Raw genomic sequence first — 18744 nt, 5'->3', positions numbered from 1 at the left:
AATAATAATTTTCACCCATTATAACAGGTTAAGGAATATGTAACTACGTTATAAATTATAGACAATAACTAGGTTTAGAAGGGATTTTAGTCCCGTTGTATGGCTTGAATCCGAAAAACAAACTTTCGTGTATACTACATACTGGCATGTATCAAATGAATTTTTACAATGATCTATGATAATGAGCCAGTCGACAGTTTTATGTATAAAGGAACACAGTGAGCTGATAAAAAAAATTAAACTACATTTTAGAACAATCGTTTCTCTTGCACCCACGTAAATATGTACTGCCTGCAACCAAAATTATGGATCTATGAAAAGTTTCAAGACATAAGTTTCAGCTGACGGTTGATTTTGCAAAGAAATTGTTCGTCGCGGATGTAGACACTGATCAGTATCAAGAATACAATAACGATCTTGTAGGGGTCAGAGACCTCTGTGTGTTACCCACGGTACCACAAAATTATAATATCCCTTGCAAGGGTATAATAATTAAACCCTGGCATTGTCGTTAATTTACACGCAACCCAACAACGAGGTCTGAGACCCCACATATTGACTTGAGCTCCACTGTTTGTTCATATAAATAATTAAATAAAAAATTTGGCGCAGGACCAACAACAATAAAGCAAAAAGGACCTTTTTTATGCGGCTGTGATTTTTTCACGCTAACACACACATGTGCGACGTACATACGTGTGTGTGTGTATGTTCGGGTGTCAACAAAAGACAAAATAACGTTTATTGTTTGGCCTTTTTCATCGCAACCACGACCCTGCGCCGCCCCATTTGCTTTCTGTACTGTTATGTCCATCTCCACAAAGATTTTTTGTCTTTTTTTTTTTTGCTGCGTGACCGGTGAATGAAAATAAAAGCCAGGATTTCAATTCCCTTACAGCTGGTTTTTGAAATTTATATTTAAGATATTTATATTTATATAATGAAATGCGTTAATTTCTTGATCAGGAAGAAAATATAATACTTGTCTACCTGTCTTCCTCAGAGTTTCTTTACCGCCAACGTTACCTAAAAGAAAGATCGGCATCTTCCCCCCCAAAAAAAGTAAATAAAGTAAGGGAACGAAAAAGCCCAATTAGATTTAAGCTTGTTTTCCAATATCTTTGTGAGAAGTTATTTGATAAGTTTTTCAAACATTTAATGAACGAAAGTCTATTTTTCGGCTTCAAGATTCGGTCGGGAAACATTGGATCTAATCTTGGGTTCTTTATTAGTCGGACTTTAAACTTATTTTCATGTAAAATATAAACTTAGACGTAAAGTTCAGGATTTTCTGAGCCCCTTTTTAATGGCTATAAAAGTTTTGTGCAATTGTATGTAACAGACAGGAAATGTACCGCATAAAGTATATATATTCTTGATCAGGACGACAAGCTGTGTCAATTTATGTCGGGCACTTCCGACTAGAGACCTTCTACTTGCTTCACATGCATGTGTATATACCTAACTACACGTAGAATCACAAACGCTGTTTGCCAAGTTTGGACAACCCCTCCAACTTTCACCGAGCTTAATTTGTTTCTACACAGATTTTCTATCTGTGCTACCACAAAAAGTACACCAAGTTATTTTCTATTTACCTTGACGCAAACAACATTTGCCAGCTGAAAAGTAAAATCTAAATGAATTATTGGATCCATTAGCAAAATCCATTTACACAAATTTAATGCAAAAGCAGCTTCAGTACTGTCAGGCAGAAAAACTTTATACACTTCGTTGAACTTTTGGCAGTGGCTAAGTTCTTAAGGGTTGGGGCATGTTTTGGTACATTTCGGGGTTCGACGTTTGCAAGGCGATGCTGTGGGGTTGGGGAGAAATAAAAACTTAACAATTAAAAAATAAGCACGCCAAAGAAAACATTTTGAGATTTACGCATAATGCGTAAAGGGTTGCGACTCAAGTGAAATAACTGGGTTCAGTCTGAGACCTCAACAGTTGCATTAAAAACAAGTTAGACCTTCCAACTCGTCAATTCCCAACCACAACATACTCTGTTCTCGCTCAAAACAGACAAAGAAGAGCCTTGTCTATTACTAGTTCAACAAAACCGTCTGATCATTCTCATAGTCAAACATTGGTCAAATGGATACAACCAATATCAATTCATAGATAGTTTAGCATAGATGTATTTCAAAAAGAGTTGGAATAATATTGAAAAATTGAATGTTTGCAGGTAGGCGAACATTGCAATATATTACTTTTCTTCGCGAACAGAGTATATACAGACAAAGGTTAACAGCCAGTCTGTAATATTGGCCTGTAGCGTATAAAGCTTTTACACAGTAATGGGGAAATTTGGGGTTGATTTGGAAAAAGAAAATATTGTTTTAACTTTTTTCGGCAAGGCTAAGTCGAACTAAGTAGTAAGATGTTAAAATGCTTATTCCTAATTCTAGAGAATTGAATTATAAGGAAATTATTTAGTTTGAAAATGCCTGTACTGGATCACCAAATATACATACATGAATATTATTTATATCTAACAAAGTTTTATTGTATACACAATTAACATTAAATGTATATATTAATATATGATATAGTGGAATAGAAAAAAAAATAGAATATGGGGCTTAATGGAATTTAATGAAAAGATTATTTTTATTTAATCTTAAAACGTTTTAAAATATTCCCAATAATAATGTACTTATTTGTTTAATATTGTGTGCATAAAAAAGTGTTTTATATTTAATATATATTATTTACCACAGCAGTTGGAGTAGAATCAATGGACATTTTTTAATTTATTTACAAACCACTTAATTTGTTGTTATTCTGTTTTAATTACATTCTGTATACGGCGTTAAATTTGAAATTAAAAATGCATGCGCCGCCATTGTGGCAGAGTTTTTTCTGGTTTTGATGAAAGCCGTTGACATTAATGCATTCAGCTCTTACATAAAAAAATATATATATTAATAAATGTAGCTCACATCAATATGTATACATATACAATTATACAAATAATTATGGTTTGGAAATTCCCTGTGGTTATACCTTTTAAGCTTTTAAAATGAAAGCTAAAGCAGCAGTTAAGAATATTGACACCTAAATCAGTCTATCAATCATGCCTCAACGCAAAATTCGAAAAAATAGACGAATTCGGGGACAGTTTTTATTTGTAAATGAAATTATCAATATTTAGGTCCTAAAATTGTAAATTGCAAATATTTTGGTGCATATATGAATATGCCAAATATAATAAAAGCTTGGTTATTTTTGCCCATATTCTAAATAATATATAATATAACACTGCAGACTTAAATGAGGAGTATGTTCAAGTCGGACGCACCCCATTTTACACTTAACTTGCATTTTATTTATATTGGAAAAAAAACATATTTATTATATTATTATTTATGACTATATTTTGTGATACAATTAAGATAAAATATTTTAATTTTTTCCAGCCGCCGTTTTTATGTAACTCATTTTAGGTTTTACCGAAATTAATTATTAATATGAAGGAAAAAAACAAAGAACTCTTATTGGTGGTCATAACCGTACCATATAAGGATAATTCGTACTTTGATGCTGTGTTTTTTTAGCCGAAAGTAGTAGCAAATGATAATCAACTGGTGGTAGCTTGTAAAAATTATCTATATCATATTTGAACGCGAAAGCACACCCACCAAATCTTTGACATCCATTTTGATCAGGGAGGAATGGATTTTCCGAAAAGTGTGAGAATTAATTTGAACAAATTTGAGGCCGAGGTAAACATAAAAGTTTCATAAAACCGAACTTCGCGATTTTTCCACACTTACGGGTGGAATTTCCCACAATCCCGTCCATCACAAAAAGTAACTACAGTAAAAATCTCAGCTTCCTAGTTCTTACGGTTTGGGCTGTGCGCTGATCACCAATCAGTCAGTTAGTCAGTCAATCAGTCAGTCAGTCAGTCAGTCAGTCAGTCAGTCAGTCAGTCAGTCAGTCAGTCAGTCAGTCAGTCACTCAGTCGGTCACTCAGTCGGTCACTCAGTCAGTCAGTAAGTCAGTCGGATAAGCAGTTTTTTGTAAAGAGATATGTTTTTTAAGTGTAGACATTGATTTCAGAGAGCTAAAGTAATAAAATAATAATAACCAATGTTGCCCCTGCCACATGCCACCACTAAGGATTCTTCAATAGCTTTTTCTGACACTTGGACCCGGGCTGGAATTGGCGAATCAGGTCAAAACCAAGAGGAGCCCAAGCTTAACCAACATGCAGTCACTCAGTAAACTGCAACCGGTAACCCGATATCAAGCAACGAAACAAAAGCAAATTGAGCAGAAAACCAGAAGGCGCCAGCTCAGCCACTGGTCAATCTTGAACCCTTGGCCGGTATTTTGACACTTGCCGTTTGTAAACAACAGTTGTTAAGGCTTATAATAAATATGAGCAACAGCACGAAGGTCACCCCGAAAGCGAAGTCTTTCAAGTTTGGTGATATGTGGCGTCCTCATGCCAGCGTGCGGTTTTTTCGATCGCATTATCTTAAGCAAACAATGAAAGGATAAGCAGAAAAATATAAAAATATTGTTTTGAATCAACGGCCAAAGTCAGCTTCGCTTTGGGCAGCTAGTTTAGTTCTTATCAAGAATAAGATTAGAATTTCGGGCTTAGTAAACATAAAGTTATCAAGTTTTGGCCTAATCAAGTTAGACGCCGGGCATAATTTTATTATAATTTTACTCTCGTCCCTTTGGGCTTGAGTTGTTGTTCTTGAAAAATACATTACAAATTGTCAATATACACATTATTATTATTCTAATGAAAAATCAGCCCGGGAAAACTGTACCGCTTGCAAAAAGAATGGACTTATAAAACTAACGTAGAAATAGTCGGATTACCTTTATTGGCTAACATAAAACTGTTTGTACTGATTGACTGAGGGATTGGTGGTTAGGGCACAGTCCAAACCATGAGAGAATCAGAAATTTTATCTTCAGTTACCGTATGTCAATTTTGGTCCCAGCTAAGGAGTTGATGTAGAAAACTTATTTACAAAATTGGAGAAGGAATGCAAAATTATGTTGTTTACCCTCCAATCGGCTTCAAGCTCATATTCAGGACCTTCTTTGAAGATGTGTTTCACTCTGCCGGAATACTTAAAGAAAAACATTTGACCCGGGCAATGCCGACTTATAACCGTTCGTATACATATACATTTAAATAAAATTAAATATTGTTCCAACATTTTTGGAAAATGCACACACAGAAAACATACAAGGCTTCAAAATAAATGTAAAAACTTATTTAATAGTGCATACATTTTAAAAGCTCTAAAATGTTTATGTGGCGCTTGTCAAAAAATCCGTTTTAGGACATTTAAGATTCGACTACATTTTGTTGTTTTTAGGCTATTTGAATTCCCCGTGCTTAATGACACTATGTACCCATTAAAAATTGGTAAGAAGAGGTATATTACAGATATGCAAATGTATGTAACAGGCCATTTTAAGATTCTTTGATGATGATATTCCTTATCAGCGTTAAGAAGCAAGTCAATCTGCCCATGCTTATCTGTTATGTTTGTCAATTTGTGTGAACGCATCTTGAAAACTATAAAAACTGGGGATTACAATCTTAAAATATTATTTTCGAATATCAAGGGCGAAAGAAATTCATATTTTATTTTCGCTAGAGCTAGAGAGACCAAGTGTACAAGATAGGTATTCGTGGATTTATATAAAGTTCCCCCTTCTTTGATATAACACCCACCGTTCCTAACAAAATTAAAAAGCACATTTTTAAAGGTAAAGCCCTGCGCTTTGGTACACACTTGGACGTTATATTTATGCTCTAAACAACTCATAAACACCGAAGCTATGCGAGAATTCAAAGCCCACTATGTGGGGCTGAGAGAAGTAAAAGAACAGCCACTGCGTTAATTGCGCAGCTTGTGTTTTTGTTTATGCTTGTAAAATAAAAACTCGGATGTTTGTTAGGGCGTTGGGCATAGGGTGTCTCCTAGTCGGACCATCTCGACCAACTAGAGCACTCCAGTTTTTAATTTCATTTTTCAAACGTCCCTTTGATACTTGCATGCCGCATTAACACCCTCCTCATTTATCGCATCGGCTGACTGATGAACTGGCGAACCCTGGTCTGAAAATTTGATATACCTTCTGCCCTATTTTTAGGTGGGCGGCCGGGAGTGCTTTAATTTTATTTGCACACAAATGCGCGTCAATTTTAAGAAAAATTCTGACGTCTCATCGTGTTTCTGTTTCTTTTTTGTGGCCAATGCAAATAACATTCATTATAAATTTCTAATTATATCACCGGACTAACGAGACCAACCCAAAAGCCCCTCACAAAAGTTTATTTTTTCAGCGTTTTTTTAGTAGTCAACCTTAAAAAATGTCAAGCCACATTTGACAATGATGAATCTTCTCTGGGAGCAACCCTCGAAAATAGCAGGAGGAAAACTCAGCTGATAAACTGATTATGCACATCAATTGAGCAGCACTCTTCATTTGGCGTGCGCTGCTAACGGCAATTGTTTTGTGAAAATTAAATTCTCTTTTGTGTCTCATATTGCATTGTAAGTAAGCCCTCTACCAACAGCAAAGTTGGTGGCTTTCTAATTACAAATAGGTAAAAAGGCAAATGCTTTGCGGCTTTGTGCACCTGCTGCCAAAGGAACATTGAAATAATGAAAGGTGAATAGGGATGGAGCCCCAAATTGGCAAAGGTATTTGTTAAAATTATTATTGGACTTAATTATGCCAAGTCGGCTCGCGAGGGGGATGTATCTGTAGAAACAAAGAATGTATATGAACAGACGCCAAACTAGAGCGGGTAGGAACGGAAAGAAAACAAAATTCCCAGAAATAAAAAGAAAAGCAGGCAAATAACTTAAAGTGAGAAATAAATTTGTGCTTTAAGGTCTTAAGCAATTTTTATTAATTACAGTACCAAAATTATAATACTAACTGGATTCTTATTTATTAACAACCAGTTGGTACCCAGCCTTGAGCGGCTTTAAATTTTTGAACAAGCTAGTAAATCGCCCCGATTTGGTAAATGAAGAGCATAGTCTTTTGTATAGATACATAGATAGGTAGTATATAAGCCAGCAATGCCATGTCTGAAGCGTTGCACCACAAGGAATGCACTGACACGTCGCCTCGTTGAACCACACCCCTAACCACTGGTGGTGCAACATGGTACGGAACAAATCTGTTCGTGCTCCGAGTCAGATACCGGATGTAACCTAGTCAGACATTTTAGTCCTAAACCAAAGCATTTCCCATATATTTATATATGTATCTCATTTCGCTATTAATAGCTATTTGACTATTATAGCTTGACTGATAATATATTGGCAAATACCCGTCCAATATTTGCTTTTGACCAATGCCAAGAGTAAATATCAGCAAATAGCTGCAGTCCATTAGTGCTTTAGAAGCTAGTATGTGTATTAACCTAAGAGACTTGCGGTTGTTGTACGCTGACCATAAACATCCAGAGGTGACACGTAATACAATGCTACCAGTATTATATTTCTAATTTATTTGATTAACCTATTTTCTCGCACAAAGCGAGAATTCCATAACAAATATTTAATCTCAAAGTAAATACCCAAAGACTCGGTGGCTGTTTAACTTGCGCTCTGCTCTTGCTGATATTAATCAAACAACAATAACAGACATACTTGTAGATGTTGGCACGGATTGGAGCAACTACATATGTATGTAGGTATGTATGTACATACGTATGTACATACATGCGTGCAGACGTAACATCGCACACTCGAAATCAGGGCTCTTTGCAGATTAACTATGCGCCTCCTTGCACACTCAGCACGCCTCTCGCATTGTGATACGCCCCTTGTCAACGCTAAGCAGCGTGTGAGGATTACTCTTAAGTTCGAGCAAAGCATTCTTTTGCTGCCCCTGATAGACAATGCTCGCATGTCCTGTGTATAATTGGTTGTGACACATGCGAATCATGCTCACGCACACACACACACTTAGTTTGCCGGTATTATTGTGACGGATGTAATTTGGAACCGGCTATGTGTGAGCCTACAAATATCTTTACGTGTTTGTTTCGGGTATTTAATGCTTCAATTAATTTTTGATTTAAGTGCTGCCCCGTTGTCTCAACTGTCAGCTGCTGTAATGACGCTCGTTTTTAAAGCCCAGCAGGTTGCCTTATTAGGATTCCTTAAGACAGCTTGAAGATCATTCAGCTCTGATAATAGTAAGAACTGTAAACAAAGCGATAAGAGAGTGGCTTGTGAAGCAGAATATCATAACAATAGGAATAACAAGAATTGTGAAATACATTCGGGCTGCTGCAGATTTAATAATCCTTCAAACAGTCGCAACAGCTTTCCGATATATATCTATAATCCACACAACGATGGTTGCCCACAAAACGTCAATTACAAGGCGGCTGTTTTTGTCAATGTGTAATACGTGGGTTATTGTGCGTAGCTTAGTTAATACATTCATAACCGATTTTTTGAGATTGTTAACCGAATAGATTATTTGTGCGTCTAGCTCTAATAAGCTCCAAGAGATTAATAATAATCCCTATTTAAAAATCGATTCCAACCGATTTCGTGTGAACAGAGTAAGTTATCGAATATTTCAAATTAACTGGTCTACGCACGTCATAAGAGGACCTTCGCTGAGTATCTACCTCTTTAGTCTCTGAGATCGAAAAGGTCGCACTTACGGACGGACATACAGACAGCTAGATCGACTCGGTACTAGCCAATAATATATATACTCAATGGGTTCAGAGTATACATTGGATTTCAGTTTTAAGCCATGCTTAATAGCTCAAGCTGTAGTTAAGTTTACCCAACTTGAAGTCAGTAGCTTTCTTAATAGAATTTGTATTTATTAATATGCTCAAATACTTGGAAAAAATGCATACGTGCACATACCTATATGTTAATATATGCATGTATGAATACTTGCAAAACATGCTATCTTCGGCACACCGAATATTAAATACCCTCTGATATATGGCTTACTAAAATCTAAGTTTTCGACAAATTCTAATACATAATTAAATGATCATGATATCTTCCTAGCAAAAACGCTTTCCATACAAGAAGATAATTTTCGACTCATCATTTCTTATAAAATATACTGGTCCAATACTGCCAGGACTGCAACAATAAATGATGATAGCTGTTAATACTGATCAAGAATATATTCACTTGCGTTGCTCATTTTATGACAAAGTTATAATACGGTCTAAAAGAGTATCAAAGTGACAGATGTAAACAAGTTTCGTTGGGTATAACCGACTGCGCAACACCCTGTTCACAGTGTAAAACCAGTTCAAATCAGTCGATAAGTGCCTTTTTGAGTATTATCTTGGTAATTTAATGAGTGAGGGCGTCGGTGGCCGTAAAGCTTTAAATGTAGCGAAAATGTGACTTCACAGCGAGAGACTGACGAACTTTGCCCAAAGCCAATATACTTGTGTTCTCTTTGCAAACCGAGTAAATAAAATAAAAATCCCAGAAAATATTGTTCCATTGCCAGACAAACACCATGAAATCGCTTCGCAATACAAAAATCCTGATAAGGGCATCATCATTATAACAACCGCGCTGAGATAAGCTTTTCGTTCTCGAATGAGAATCAAGTCTCAAATATAACAAATAACAAATATAACATATCGAGACAGTTTTATTTATACATTCAGAAAGTTCACACGTACTTTTGATACTTATTCAAATGAAACTTTTGCTGCTCAGCCTGTTGGGCGTGCTCAGCGTAACACGCGGCGCTAACAATCGCAATTCGAATCTTATTTGCTACTATGACTCGGCCTCATATTTGCGCCCGGGCCTAGCTAAGTTGGATGCGTACCATTTGGATTTAGCCCTTCAATTCTGCACACATCTGGTATATGGCTATGTGGGCCTCAAGCCAGGCACTCTTGAGCTGTATAGCTTAAATGTGGACTTGGATATGTTTCACTTTAAGGACATAACTCAGCTGCGTGACAGATTTCCGCATCTGAAGGTGCTCTTGAGTATTGGTGGCGATCGAGATGTGGACGAGTCGCATCCTAACAAATACCTGGAGCTGCTGGAAGCGAACCGCACGGAGCAACAAAACTTTATTGATAGCAGCATGGTGATGCTGCGTAGAAATGGCTTCGACGGATTGGACTTGGCGTTCCAGTTCCCTAAAAACAAGCCGAGAAAAGTGCATGGAGCCATTGGCACTTACTGGAAACAGTTCAAGAAATTGTTCACTGGCGACTTTATTGTTGATCCTTCGTCGGCACAGCACAAGGAACAGTTTACTGAGCTTGCGAGAAATTTAAGAAATACCTTTCAGAGCGCCAATCTCTTATTAACATTAACGGTGTTACCCAATGTGAACTCGACTTGTAAGTTCTGTCTGAATTTTCTTATATTATATTTATAACAACAATGTATCTGCATTTCAGGGTATTTTGACGTTCCCAAGCTGCATCCATTAATGGACTTTATTAACCTGGCAGCATTCGATTTTCTCACACCCGTGCGTAATCCCGAGGAAGCCGACTACACTGCTCCAATATTTCATTTTGACGAGCAACAGCGTCTGCCCCACTATAATGTTGAGTTCCAGTTGAACTACTGGTTGCAGAATCACTGTCCACCGCAGAAGCTGAATTTGGGCATTGCCACGTATGGACGAGCCTGGAAGCTTTCCAAAGACTCGGGGCTAAGTGGCTTGCCAGTTGTTCCAAGCACCCTTGGACCCGGCCAAGGCGATCTTCAAGTTGCCAGCAGCGAAGGCCTGCTTAGCTGGCCAGAAATCTGTGCAAAGTTACCTCTGAATCAAACGGCAGTCTATCGTGGTGCAAATGCGCCATTACGCAAGGTCACGGACCTCACACAGAAATACGGAAACTATGCCTTACGTCCAGCTGATGAAGAAGGCGAGCACGGACTGTGGGTAAGCTACGATGATCCCGACTTTGCGGGCATCAAGGCTGCCTATGCCAAAAGCAAGGACCTTGGCGGAGTGGCACTGTTCGACCTAGGCTATGACGACTTTCGCGGTCTCTGCACAGGCCAGAAGTTTCCCATTGTGCGCTCAGTAAAATACTTTATGGGTTAAATTGTAGAGTTTTTCATGAGCAAATTTTTTGTAATGCTAATCAGCGAACTTGTGTCAATGTTTTACTTCTGACCTCGTATATTTGAACCGCAGTCTGAAGCGACTCAATAACATTGCTTACGCAATTGAACTATTCTAAGAGCAAATGTAAAATAAAAACTTGATTTGACTGGCTCTCTTTATCTGGTAATAACAAAATGTGCTGTGTTCCTCTCCATGAAAGCTTTTGCTATCGTCATCGTCGGTCGGCAGCTTCATTTGTCGTTTGCCGTTTGTCGTTTGCGTTTTCGGTTTCCATTTCAGCTTCAGTTCGATTTCATTTAATCGTCGATGCGGTCGTGAGTCTTGTCTGCTAAGTATTTTTCTAATACTGCAGCATGAAGCTGTTCTTTTTGCTTTCGTTTTTCACGGGCTTTCTTGTGACTGTCACACTCGGAGCATCTAACTTAGTGTGCTATTATGATTCATCAAGCTACACACGCGAAGGTAAGGGGGCATTTTCGGGTGTTAATTGAAAACCTTATTTAATTGGTTAGTTAAAATTGGAATTCCCTGACAGAGGATATTATTATTTTGTTAACTAGAATTGGAATTCCCTTCAGAGGATATTGTAAGGCTGCCGCAATCAATTATCAGTATTGACATGTCCGTATGACTCTGGGGCCGTGGCTCAGAGACTTTAAAAACCAGGCTCAATTTACCATACGCGAATAATGTGTATTTCATATCTTGATAACTCTACCTGTTAGTTAAATTGTAATTGTAGTTGTACATATAAACATGTTTCAGTTCAAGCCCACAAGGACAGTGTAAATATTGGTACAGGGTATTTTCAAGTCGATTACTATTGGTACCATTAGCAAGAGTTTATTTTCAACTGTTCCACAATTTCATTAGAAATCTATTTTTAATCGAAAATATGTATATTTTTGTTAAATATATTTTTGTATGCCATATGCAGATTAAGCTTAGATTTTGTCAAACCTCCCTTTTAATCAATTATGAATTATTTCAAATTGTATTTTGTTGTTTATACGTTTTGAAAACTTGAAGCGGATCGTGTGCGTGCTTCTCTGTAATAACATCAAAACCAGTCTCCTCGTCGAGCACACTCCGCGTTTTGCTAAAGATCAAACTAAATTCAGACGCAAATCTGATAACACATGTTAAAAGCTTTTAATTAGCATATTTCGTACTAACCCATTGAAAAATCCGTTTATATTACGTATTAAACTATAAAACACAATTTAACTTCTTAATATTAAGTTCATTTTAAAACCAGCACGTAAACATATCGCGAGAGGCTGTCGCGTAGTTGTGACTGGAGGTCAGTGGCTTATCAGTTGAGTTGAGGTTCGAGAGAGTAGCTCTTACTCTAAACGAGCCGAGCTCACAAATATGCTCTCTCTCTCTCTCTCTCTATGTATATATATATATCTCTCTCTATATTGTTATTAAAAGTATGATGATCTATGAAAACTGGCAATTTCAAAGGCAAACAATTAAATACAAGGTCACCTCGCCAACTTACTGACAATAATAAAACAGCAACAGCAATAAAGTAGCACAAAATTGTTATCCAAACGTGACAGTTTTTTAAAAACAAGAGCTTGAGCCGCTCACACAATCCACGCGCTTGAAATCGAAATCTGAGTGTACAACTCGCTGCGAGTCCAGCGCGACAACTGCCCCAGCAACATTTCTCCGCTTGAGACCCAACAAGTGACTAACATTATGACGACGTAATGAACAGTGGAACCAAATGTAATTCGTTTAGAGATCGCACCCGATTCATAAAATGGAAAAACTGTGGGCGTCAAACTACAATTTAAAAACATAGATCTTTTTATTTAATTACATAAATAAATCAATTATATAAATTTATCAATTTATACACGTAACTATAAACACAAAAACAGTCTAGAATTGATAATCAACGTGTTAAAAGATAACACACTATTTTTGGGATCATTTTTAATCACTCTTAGGCAACTGTGTACATTCAAGTGAATAATGAATACTGCGAAGTATAAATTCAACAAGACTGTTGTTGCTCTTAATTGAGCCCCTGCGGGACAATGATCCCAATGTGTGGTGCACTATAGGGAAATTGGATCGTTTATGTCGGAAAAGCCATTGTTGATCCAATTGCACACATAAACCGACTTTGATGTAAATAAATAAGAAATACATCAAACTGTAAGCCGGGGCTGATAGCTAAGCCAGAGCTGTTAAGATGACAGTTGGTGAAATAAAAAAGCTTTACAGAAAGTCTTTTATTAAGTTTTTAATAATTTATCAATTTCAATTTCAAGCTTAAAATAACAATTTATAGTCTAACTTCTAGTCTGACTCTATTCATAATGTGAACAAGAGCATTTAAATATTTCTTCACCACTGTTGAAGCTAGAGAGGAATTCGTTACAATCGCGAAAATCGATTTTTCACAGCCTTAGACTGCTGATGACCTCCTCAGAGGATCGAACCATCGATTTTCTGATTGTTTTTGTCCATGTCTGGAAGCTTATAAAAGCTACAGGTCCTAAATTAAGCTTTCAGGCTCTTGTTGATATAAACATATCCAAAGTATTTCAATTTTTGTGAAATAAGTTGATCTTAGTCTGGTGAGTCTAGTAAGATCTTTACTGCAGTAGTCTGTTACTCTTTCAACAAAGTAAGAATTTTCACTTATTTCATGTTTAATAATCAACCTCTAATAACCGCTGCAGGATTAGGCAAACTGTTGAATCCGGACTTGGAAATCGCCTTGCAGTTCTGCTCGCACTTGGTCTACGGATATGTGGGCCTTCGTGGCGACAACTATCAGGCATACAGCTTGAATGAAAATTTGGACATCTATAAGCATCAGTTTTCCGAAATAACAGCCTTCAAGCGAAAATATCCACATTTAAAGGTGCTACTAAGCGTGGGCGGCGATCGTGACATCGATGTGGAACATCCAAACAAGTACATTGAGCTACTCGAAGGGGAGAAGGTGCGACAGACGGGATTCATCCAGTCGGCCTACTCGTTGGTTAAGAACTATGGCTTTGATGGCTTGGATCTAGCATATCAGTTCCCTAGAAACAAGCCCAGAAAAGTGCACAGTGAGCTGGGCACAGTTTGGAAAAGCTTCAAGAAGCTATTTACTGGCGACTTTATAGTTGATAACAATGCGGCCCTGCATAAGGAGCAGTTTACAGCGTTTGTTCGAGATTTGAAGGATTCGCTACGTGCTGATGGATTTTTACTAAGTTTGACTGTGCTCCCGAATGTTAACTCCACCTGTGAGTATTAAAAGATAATTGTCATTTAAGAAAATGCATTAGTACCCAATTTTTCCCAGGGTACTTTGACATACCAGCGCTGAACGGGCTCGTTGACTTTGTCAACTTGGCCGCCTTTGACTTTCTAACGCCGACTCGCAATCCCGAAGAGGCAGATTATACGGCTCCACTGTACGAATTGGCAGCCCAAGACCGCCTCCCGCACTACAATGTTGATTTTCAGGTGCAATATTGGCTTCAGCAAGGGTTTCCAGCCAGCAAGCTTAATTTAGGAGTTGCCAGCTATGGAAACGCATGGAAACTGTCTAGCGAATCAGGCCTTGAAGGGACTCCCATTGTCCGTCAAACCGAAGGACCTGCTCCGGAAGGTCTGCAATCTCAAAAGGCTGGTCTGCTTAGCTACCCAGAGATCTGCGCTAAGCTGTCTAATCCGCAAAATCAATATCTCAAGGGAAATGATGCGCCATTAAGGCGTGTAAGCGATCCTTCCAAGCGATACGGGAACTACGCATATCGCGCGGTCGATGGGGCCATAACTGAGGGTATTTGGGTTAGTTATGATGATCCCGATGCCGCCTCGAACAAGGCAGCCTATGTACGTGCCAAGAATCTGGGCGGTGTAGCTTTATTCGACCTAGGCTACGACGATTTCCGTGGACAGTGCACTAGTGACAAATATCCAATCCTGCGCTCTATTAAATATCGACTTTAATTTTAATTGTGCTCAACTAAAGCTCATATAAATAAACAGACGATGAAATTTCTCGGCTTATCAGTTTACCGCCTACCAATTGTTTGTTTAGTCCAGTTGGGAAATGGGTATGTATTGATGTGGCAGACTAAGCAAATTAATATTTGTATATTTTAAAGCGCTTAATAAAATAAAGCTAAAGATTCGTTGAAGCTTATCGCGTTACAACTTTTTAGTAAGTCATAAACAAATACTTTTAAGTTTTGTAAATTACCCAAACAGAGTGATCTCATTGGCCTCGACGTCATTTGTCACTCTCTGTTCACTGTACACAAACAAAAACAGTTCCGAGAAATTTGTTGATAATATAAAGCCTATTGTTCGGCCCCTTGAGTCTACAAAGCTCGCTTGATGCGATTTCCGTTGCCATATGAATTTAGTTGCGGTTTGTCTCTCGTTTCGTGCGGACGTATTTAATTGCGATCTTGTTACCCCCTGTCCCCAGGCTGCTCTTTCTCTCGCTAGCTAGCTGCTCTCCAAATCTACAAAAATGCGCTCTTTGTGGCCCTTGTGGCTCGGGCTAGCGATGACTTTGCTGCTCTCAGAGCCGCAGTCAATCAACGCCGCGCCCCATCTGATATGCTTCTACGACTCTAGTGGCTTTGAGCGACAAGGTAAATATATTTAAATGCTCTCCACATTGCTTACTCTCTTCTGATCTGTGCGTTGCTCTCCCACAGGCCTTGCTCAGTTCTCACTCACGGATTTGGAGCTGGCACTGCAGTTTTGCACGCACGTGATATATGGCTATGCTGGCATCAATCCAGACACCTTTGAGGTAAAAAGCCTTAACCAACGGCTGGACTTTGAGCGTCGACATTTTGCGCAAATAACGGCGTTTAAGGAGAAGTACCCATATATTAAATTTTTATTAAGTGTGGGCGGCGATCGTGATGTTCAGCAAGAAGAGAAATACATCCAGCTCCTGGAGGCAGGCAGCCAGGCACAAGCGCGTTTCATTAGCTCGGCTAGAGATGTCATACGTCGCTTTAATTTCGATGGTCTGGATCTCGCTTTCCAGCTGCCGCGCAATAAGCCCCGCAAGATTCACTCTGATGTGGGAATGGCCTGGAAAAGCTTCAAAAAATTCTTCACAGGCGATTTCATTGTGGACCCTGACTCTGAAACGCATAAGACACAGATGACAAATTTTGTCAAGGATCTCAGTAGTGCGCTTAAAGTCAACGATCTGCTGCTAAGTCTCACCGTTCTGCCCAATGTCAATTCCAGCTGTGAGTTCGCTATATTCTTGGCTTAATTGTATATCATTAAACTAATGTTTGTTAATATCTTATCCTCAGGGTACTTCGATGCTCCTGCCATCGCTGATAAAGTGGATTTTATTAACCTCGGCACGTTCGACTTTCTCACGCCCACTCGCAATCCCGAGGAAGCTGATTTCTCAGCTCCACTTTACGAGGCATTTGGCCAGAACCGACTGGCACACTACAATGTCCACTTTCAAATGGAACACTGGCTGCTACAGCGTGTGCCAGCTAACAAGCTGAACATTGGTATTGCCACCTATGGACGAGCCTGGAAACTAACCACAGATTCTGGTACCACTGGAGAGCCCGCTGTGGCTGCTGATGGTCCAGCGGCTGCCGGTCCACAAACCAAGACAGAAGGACTTCTAAATTGGGCTGAGATCTGTCAACTACTTCCCAATCCTAGCAATGCGAATAGCAAAGGCGCCGCCGCTCCCATACGACGCGTTCCCGATCCCACAAAGCGTTATGGCAGCTATGCTTATCGCCTGGCCGATGAGGACGGCCAGTATGGCTTGTGGGTTAGCTATGATGATCCTGATACAGCTGGCAGCAAGGCACAATATGCGCGTGTCAAGAATCTCGGAGGCGTCGCTTTGTTCGACTTAACTCAGGATGACTTCCGAGGTCAGTGCACCGGAGACCGCTTCCCCATGCTGCGCGCTATCAAGTATCGACTACTCTGATGTCTACCTCTGCATATATACATATCAAGTAGCCCTTTTCCAAATGTCACTAAGTTGCGCCGCTGGCTGCCGAAGCTGGCCCCAGTGTGTGTCCTCTTGCTAATTAATTACAAAGTTGTAAACTAAAATGCGCCGCAAATTATTTCATTGGCCTGGGGACAACTACTGCAACTACATATAATAGTGTTCGCTTGACTCGCTCTCTGGCTGTGGATCTGGGTTAAATTGTCTGCCTTTGCATTGGATTTCGTTGGCACCCAGCGGTGAAACGCTCCCTTTATCTCTTTCGCCTTGCTACCATCTTGCTAAAATGGTTTGTTATTTTTTGCTTATTTCGTCGTTTCTTTCGGTTCTGCTTGCCCTGCCATAGAGATTTACAGATTTCAGCACATACGGCGGCTTTGCCTGCGCCGGCGCGGCTTTCCAATTGTTATTCACTGTACCCATTGAGAATGAGTAAAAAGGGGTACATGGTTTTGCGCACATGTAGGTATGTGTTTAACAAGCAGATGGAGGCATCTTCCCCGCCATAGAGTGTATATGTTTTCGACAGCTCAGTCGGTCTAGCCATGTCCGTCAGTCTTATATGCATGGAAGGAGGTAAAGAAATGGGTACAGGGTGTATTCTAGTCAGGCACAATTGCCTCGGCAGTTGTTTGTGTAATTGGCGCAACGTTCCATAGTCAAATCGAGCTATATATGTAAGCGCAGTCGGCTGTCTGGCCGATGAAACCAACCAGACCTTCCACCTTTCCTCCTTCCTGCTCCGACCTTGCATCTTTCGTTTACTAACAGAAACGATGAAAAGGCGCCCGTGCCAAGGGTAGGACGAAAGCTGAAACTGTTAGAAAGAGACCGATTGAAGATCAATGACAATAAGACGGCGTCGTTGGCTGACGACAACAACACGATTGAAGACAACTAAATCAAGCAAATTCCATGCCCACATATATTTTGGGTAATACACTTGGTTAAAAAGAGTCTGGCATGGTTAAAACAACATTTCTGTCGTTGAAATTACGAGGAATCTTAATATGAATACTCTTCCATAAAACGTGAAGGCGCCCTAACAGGACACATACCTTTGAAGGGTTTTGTCCGTTTATGAAAGATGTGTGCTCATGGGAGATGGCCGCTTATCGGAGAGGCTCAAACTTTTTATTTTTATTTTATTTATTATTTATTTCTGCGGCCTGTGATTTGCCAATATTGAACCTTCGAAAACTTTCATAAATTTGAGAGGTAAAGGCAAACAATTTTCAATTTTTCTAAAAGATAAAAATATATTATAGAAAAAAAATGTCTTGATGCCATATTTGTGCTCTGAGGCAGATATTCGGTTATGTAATAAGTTTATTAAAAAAAATATATATATATAATATTAACACGTGTTAAAGAAGAAACTTATGTGGATAATCTGCAATTTCAATCCATTCTCAAACCGTATGGCATAAACATGTACATCTGTATCTAAAGAAGAATTACCGACTTAATTATGTTATTGAAGCGCCCGGATATGAGAATGCATTTGGTATCCAAAGAATTATGGAAGGATTGCGACGAAATTTGTCCGCTTATGTAAGCTGTCCGTGATGGGAGCTCTCACTGTCTATAGTAGACTTTCGATTTGTTTCTACTAAGCAGAAGAAGGGTTTAAATCT

The 18744-nt window shown here is 38.9% G+C and overlaps 4 protein-coding genes across 4 annotated transcripts in view; 3 read left to right on the top strand and 1 right to left on the bottom strand.

Annotated features, from left to right (window-relative positions):
• Positions 1-12784, bottom strand: part of LOC135426385 (leucine-rich repeat-containing protein 15) — a 53684-nt gene extending 40900 nt beyond the window's left edge. The window contains exon 1 of the mRNA XM_064679458.1: positions 12623-12784. The gene's annotated coding sequence lies outside the window, so the exon portion shown is untranslated. The remainder of the gene's footprint in view (positions 1-12622) is intronic.
• On the top strand, positions 9656-11260 carry Idgf1 (Imaginal disc growth factor 1). Its single transcript, XM_064679460.1, has 2 exons — positions 9656-10372; positions 10433-11260. The coding sequence occupies exons 1-2, from the start codon at positions 9709-9711 to the stop codon at positions 11089-11091; spliced, it is 1323 nt and encodes a 440-aa protein (XP_064535530.1). The 5' UTR covers positions 9656-9708; the 3' UTR covers positions 11092-11260.
• On the top strand, positions 11392-15165 carry Idgf2 (Imaginal disc growth factor 2). The gene is made up of 3 exons (XM_064679461.1): positions 11392-11577; positions 13821-14378; positions 14438-15165. Exons 1-3 carry the CDS (start codon positions 11469-11471, stop codon positions 15088-15090), a joined length of 1320 nt encoding a protein of 439 aa, XP_064535531.1. The 5' UTR covers positions 11392-11468; the 3' UTR covers positions 15091-15165.
• Positions 15166-15500: 335 nt separating this feature from the next.
• Positions 15501-17211, top strand: Idgf3 (Imaginal disc growth factor 3). Its single transcript, XM_064679459.1, has 3 exons — positions 15501-15743; positions 15810-16361; positions 16431-17211. Exons 1-3 carry the CDS (start codon positions 15620-15622, stop codon positions 17081-17083), a joined length of 1329 nt encoding a protein of 442 aa, XP_064535529.1. The 5' UTR covers positions 15501-15619; the 3' UTR covers positions 17084-17211.
• Positions 17212-18744: the final 1533 nt, after the last annotated feature.

The sequence above is a fragment of the Drosophila montana genome, unplaced genomic scaffold (assembly GCF_035044405.1).
Source record: "Drosophila montana isolate Dmon_TW-CO22-7 unplaced genomic scaffold, ASM3504440v1 contig_1_1, whole genome shotgun sequence".
Lineage (NCBI taxonomy): Eukaryota > Metazoa > Arthropoda > Insecta > Diptera > Drosophilidae > Drosophila > Drosophila montana.
This window is presented reverse-complemented; position numbering and strand designations above follow the sequence as displayed.

Bases quoted from the DNA above. Each gene is read 5' to 3' on its own strand.
- Idgf3 (XM_064679459.1), top strand. From the start codon at position 15,620: ATGCGCTCTTTGTGGCCCTTGTGGCTCGGGCTAGCGATGACTTTGCTG. The intron at 15,744-15,809 runs GTAAATATATTT...GCTCTCCCACAG, and splicing joins TAGTGGCTTTGAGCGACAAG to GCCTTGCTCAGTTCTCACTC. The intron at 16,362-16,430 runs GTGAGTTCGCTA...TCTTATCCTCAG, and splicing joins GCCCAATGTCAATTCCAGCT to GGTACTTCGATGCTCCTGCC.
- Idgf2 (XM_064679461.1), top strand. From the start codon at position 11,469: ATGAAGCTGTTCTTTTTGCTTTCGTTTTTCACGGGCTTTCTTGTGACT. The intron at 11,578-13,820 runs GTAAGGGGGCAT...TAACCGCTGCAG, and splicing joins ATCAAGCTACACACGCGAAG to GATTAGGCAAACTGTTGAAT. The intron at 14,379-14,437 runs GTGAGTATTAAA...AATTTTTCCCAG, and splicing joins CCCGAATGTTAACTCCACCT to GGTACTTTGACATACCAGCG.
- Idgf1 (XM_064679460.1), top strand. From the start codon at position 9,709: ATGAAACTTTTGCTGCTCAGCCTGTTGGGCGTGCTCAGCGTAACACGC. The intron at 10,373-10,432 runs GTAAGTTCTGTC...TCTGCATTTCAG, and splicing joins ACCCAATGTGAACTCGACTT to GGTATTTTGACGTTCCCAAG.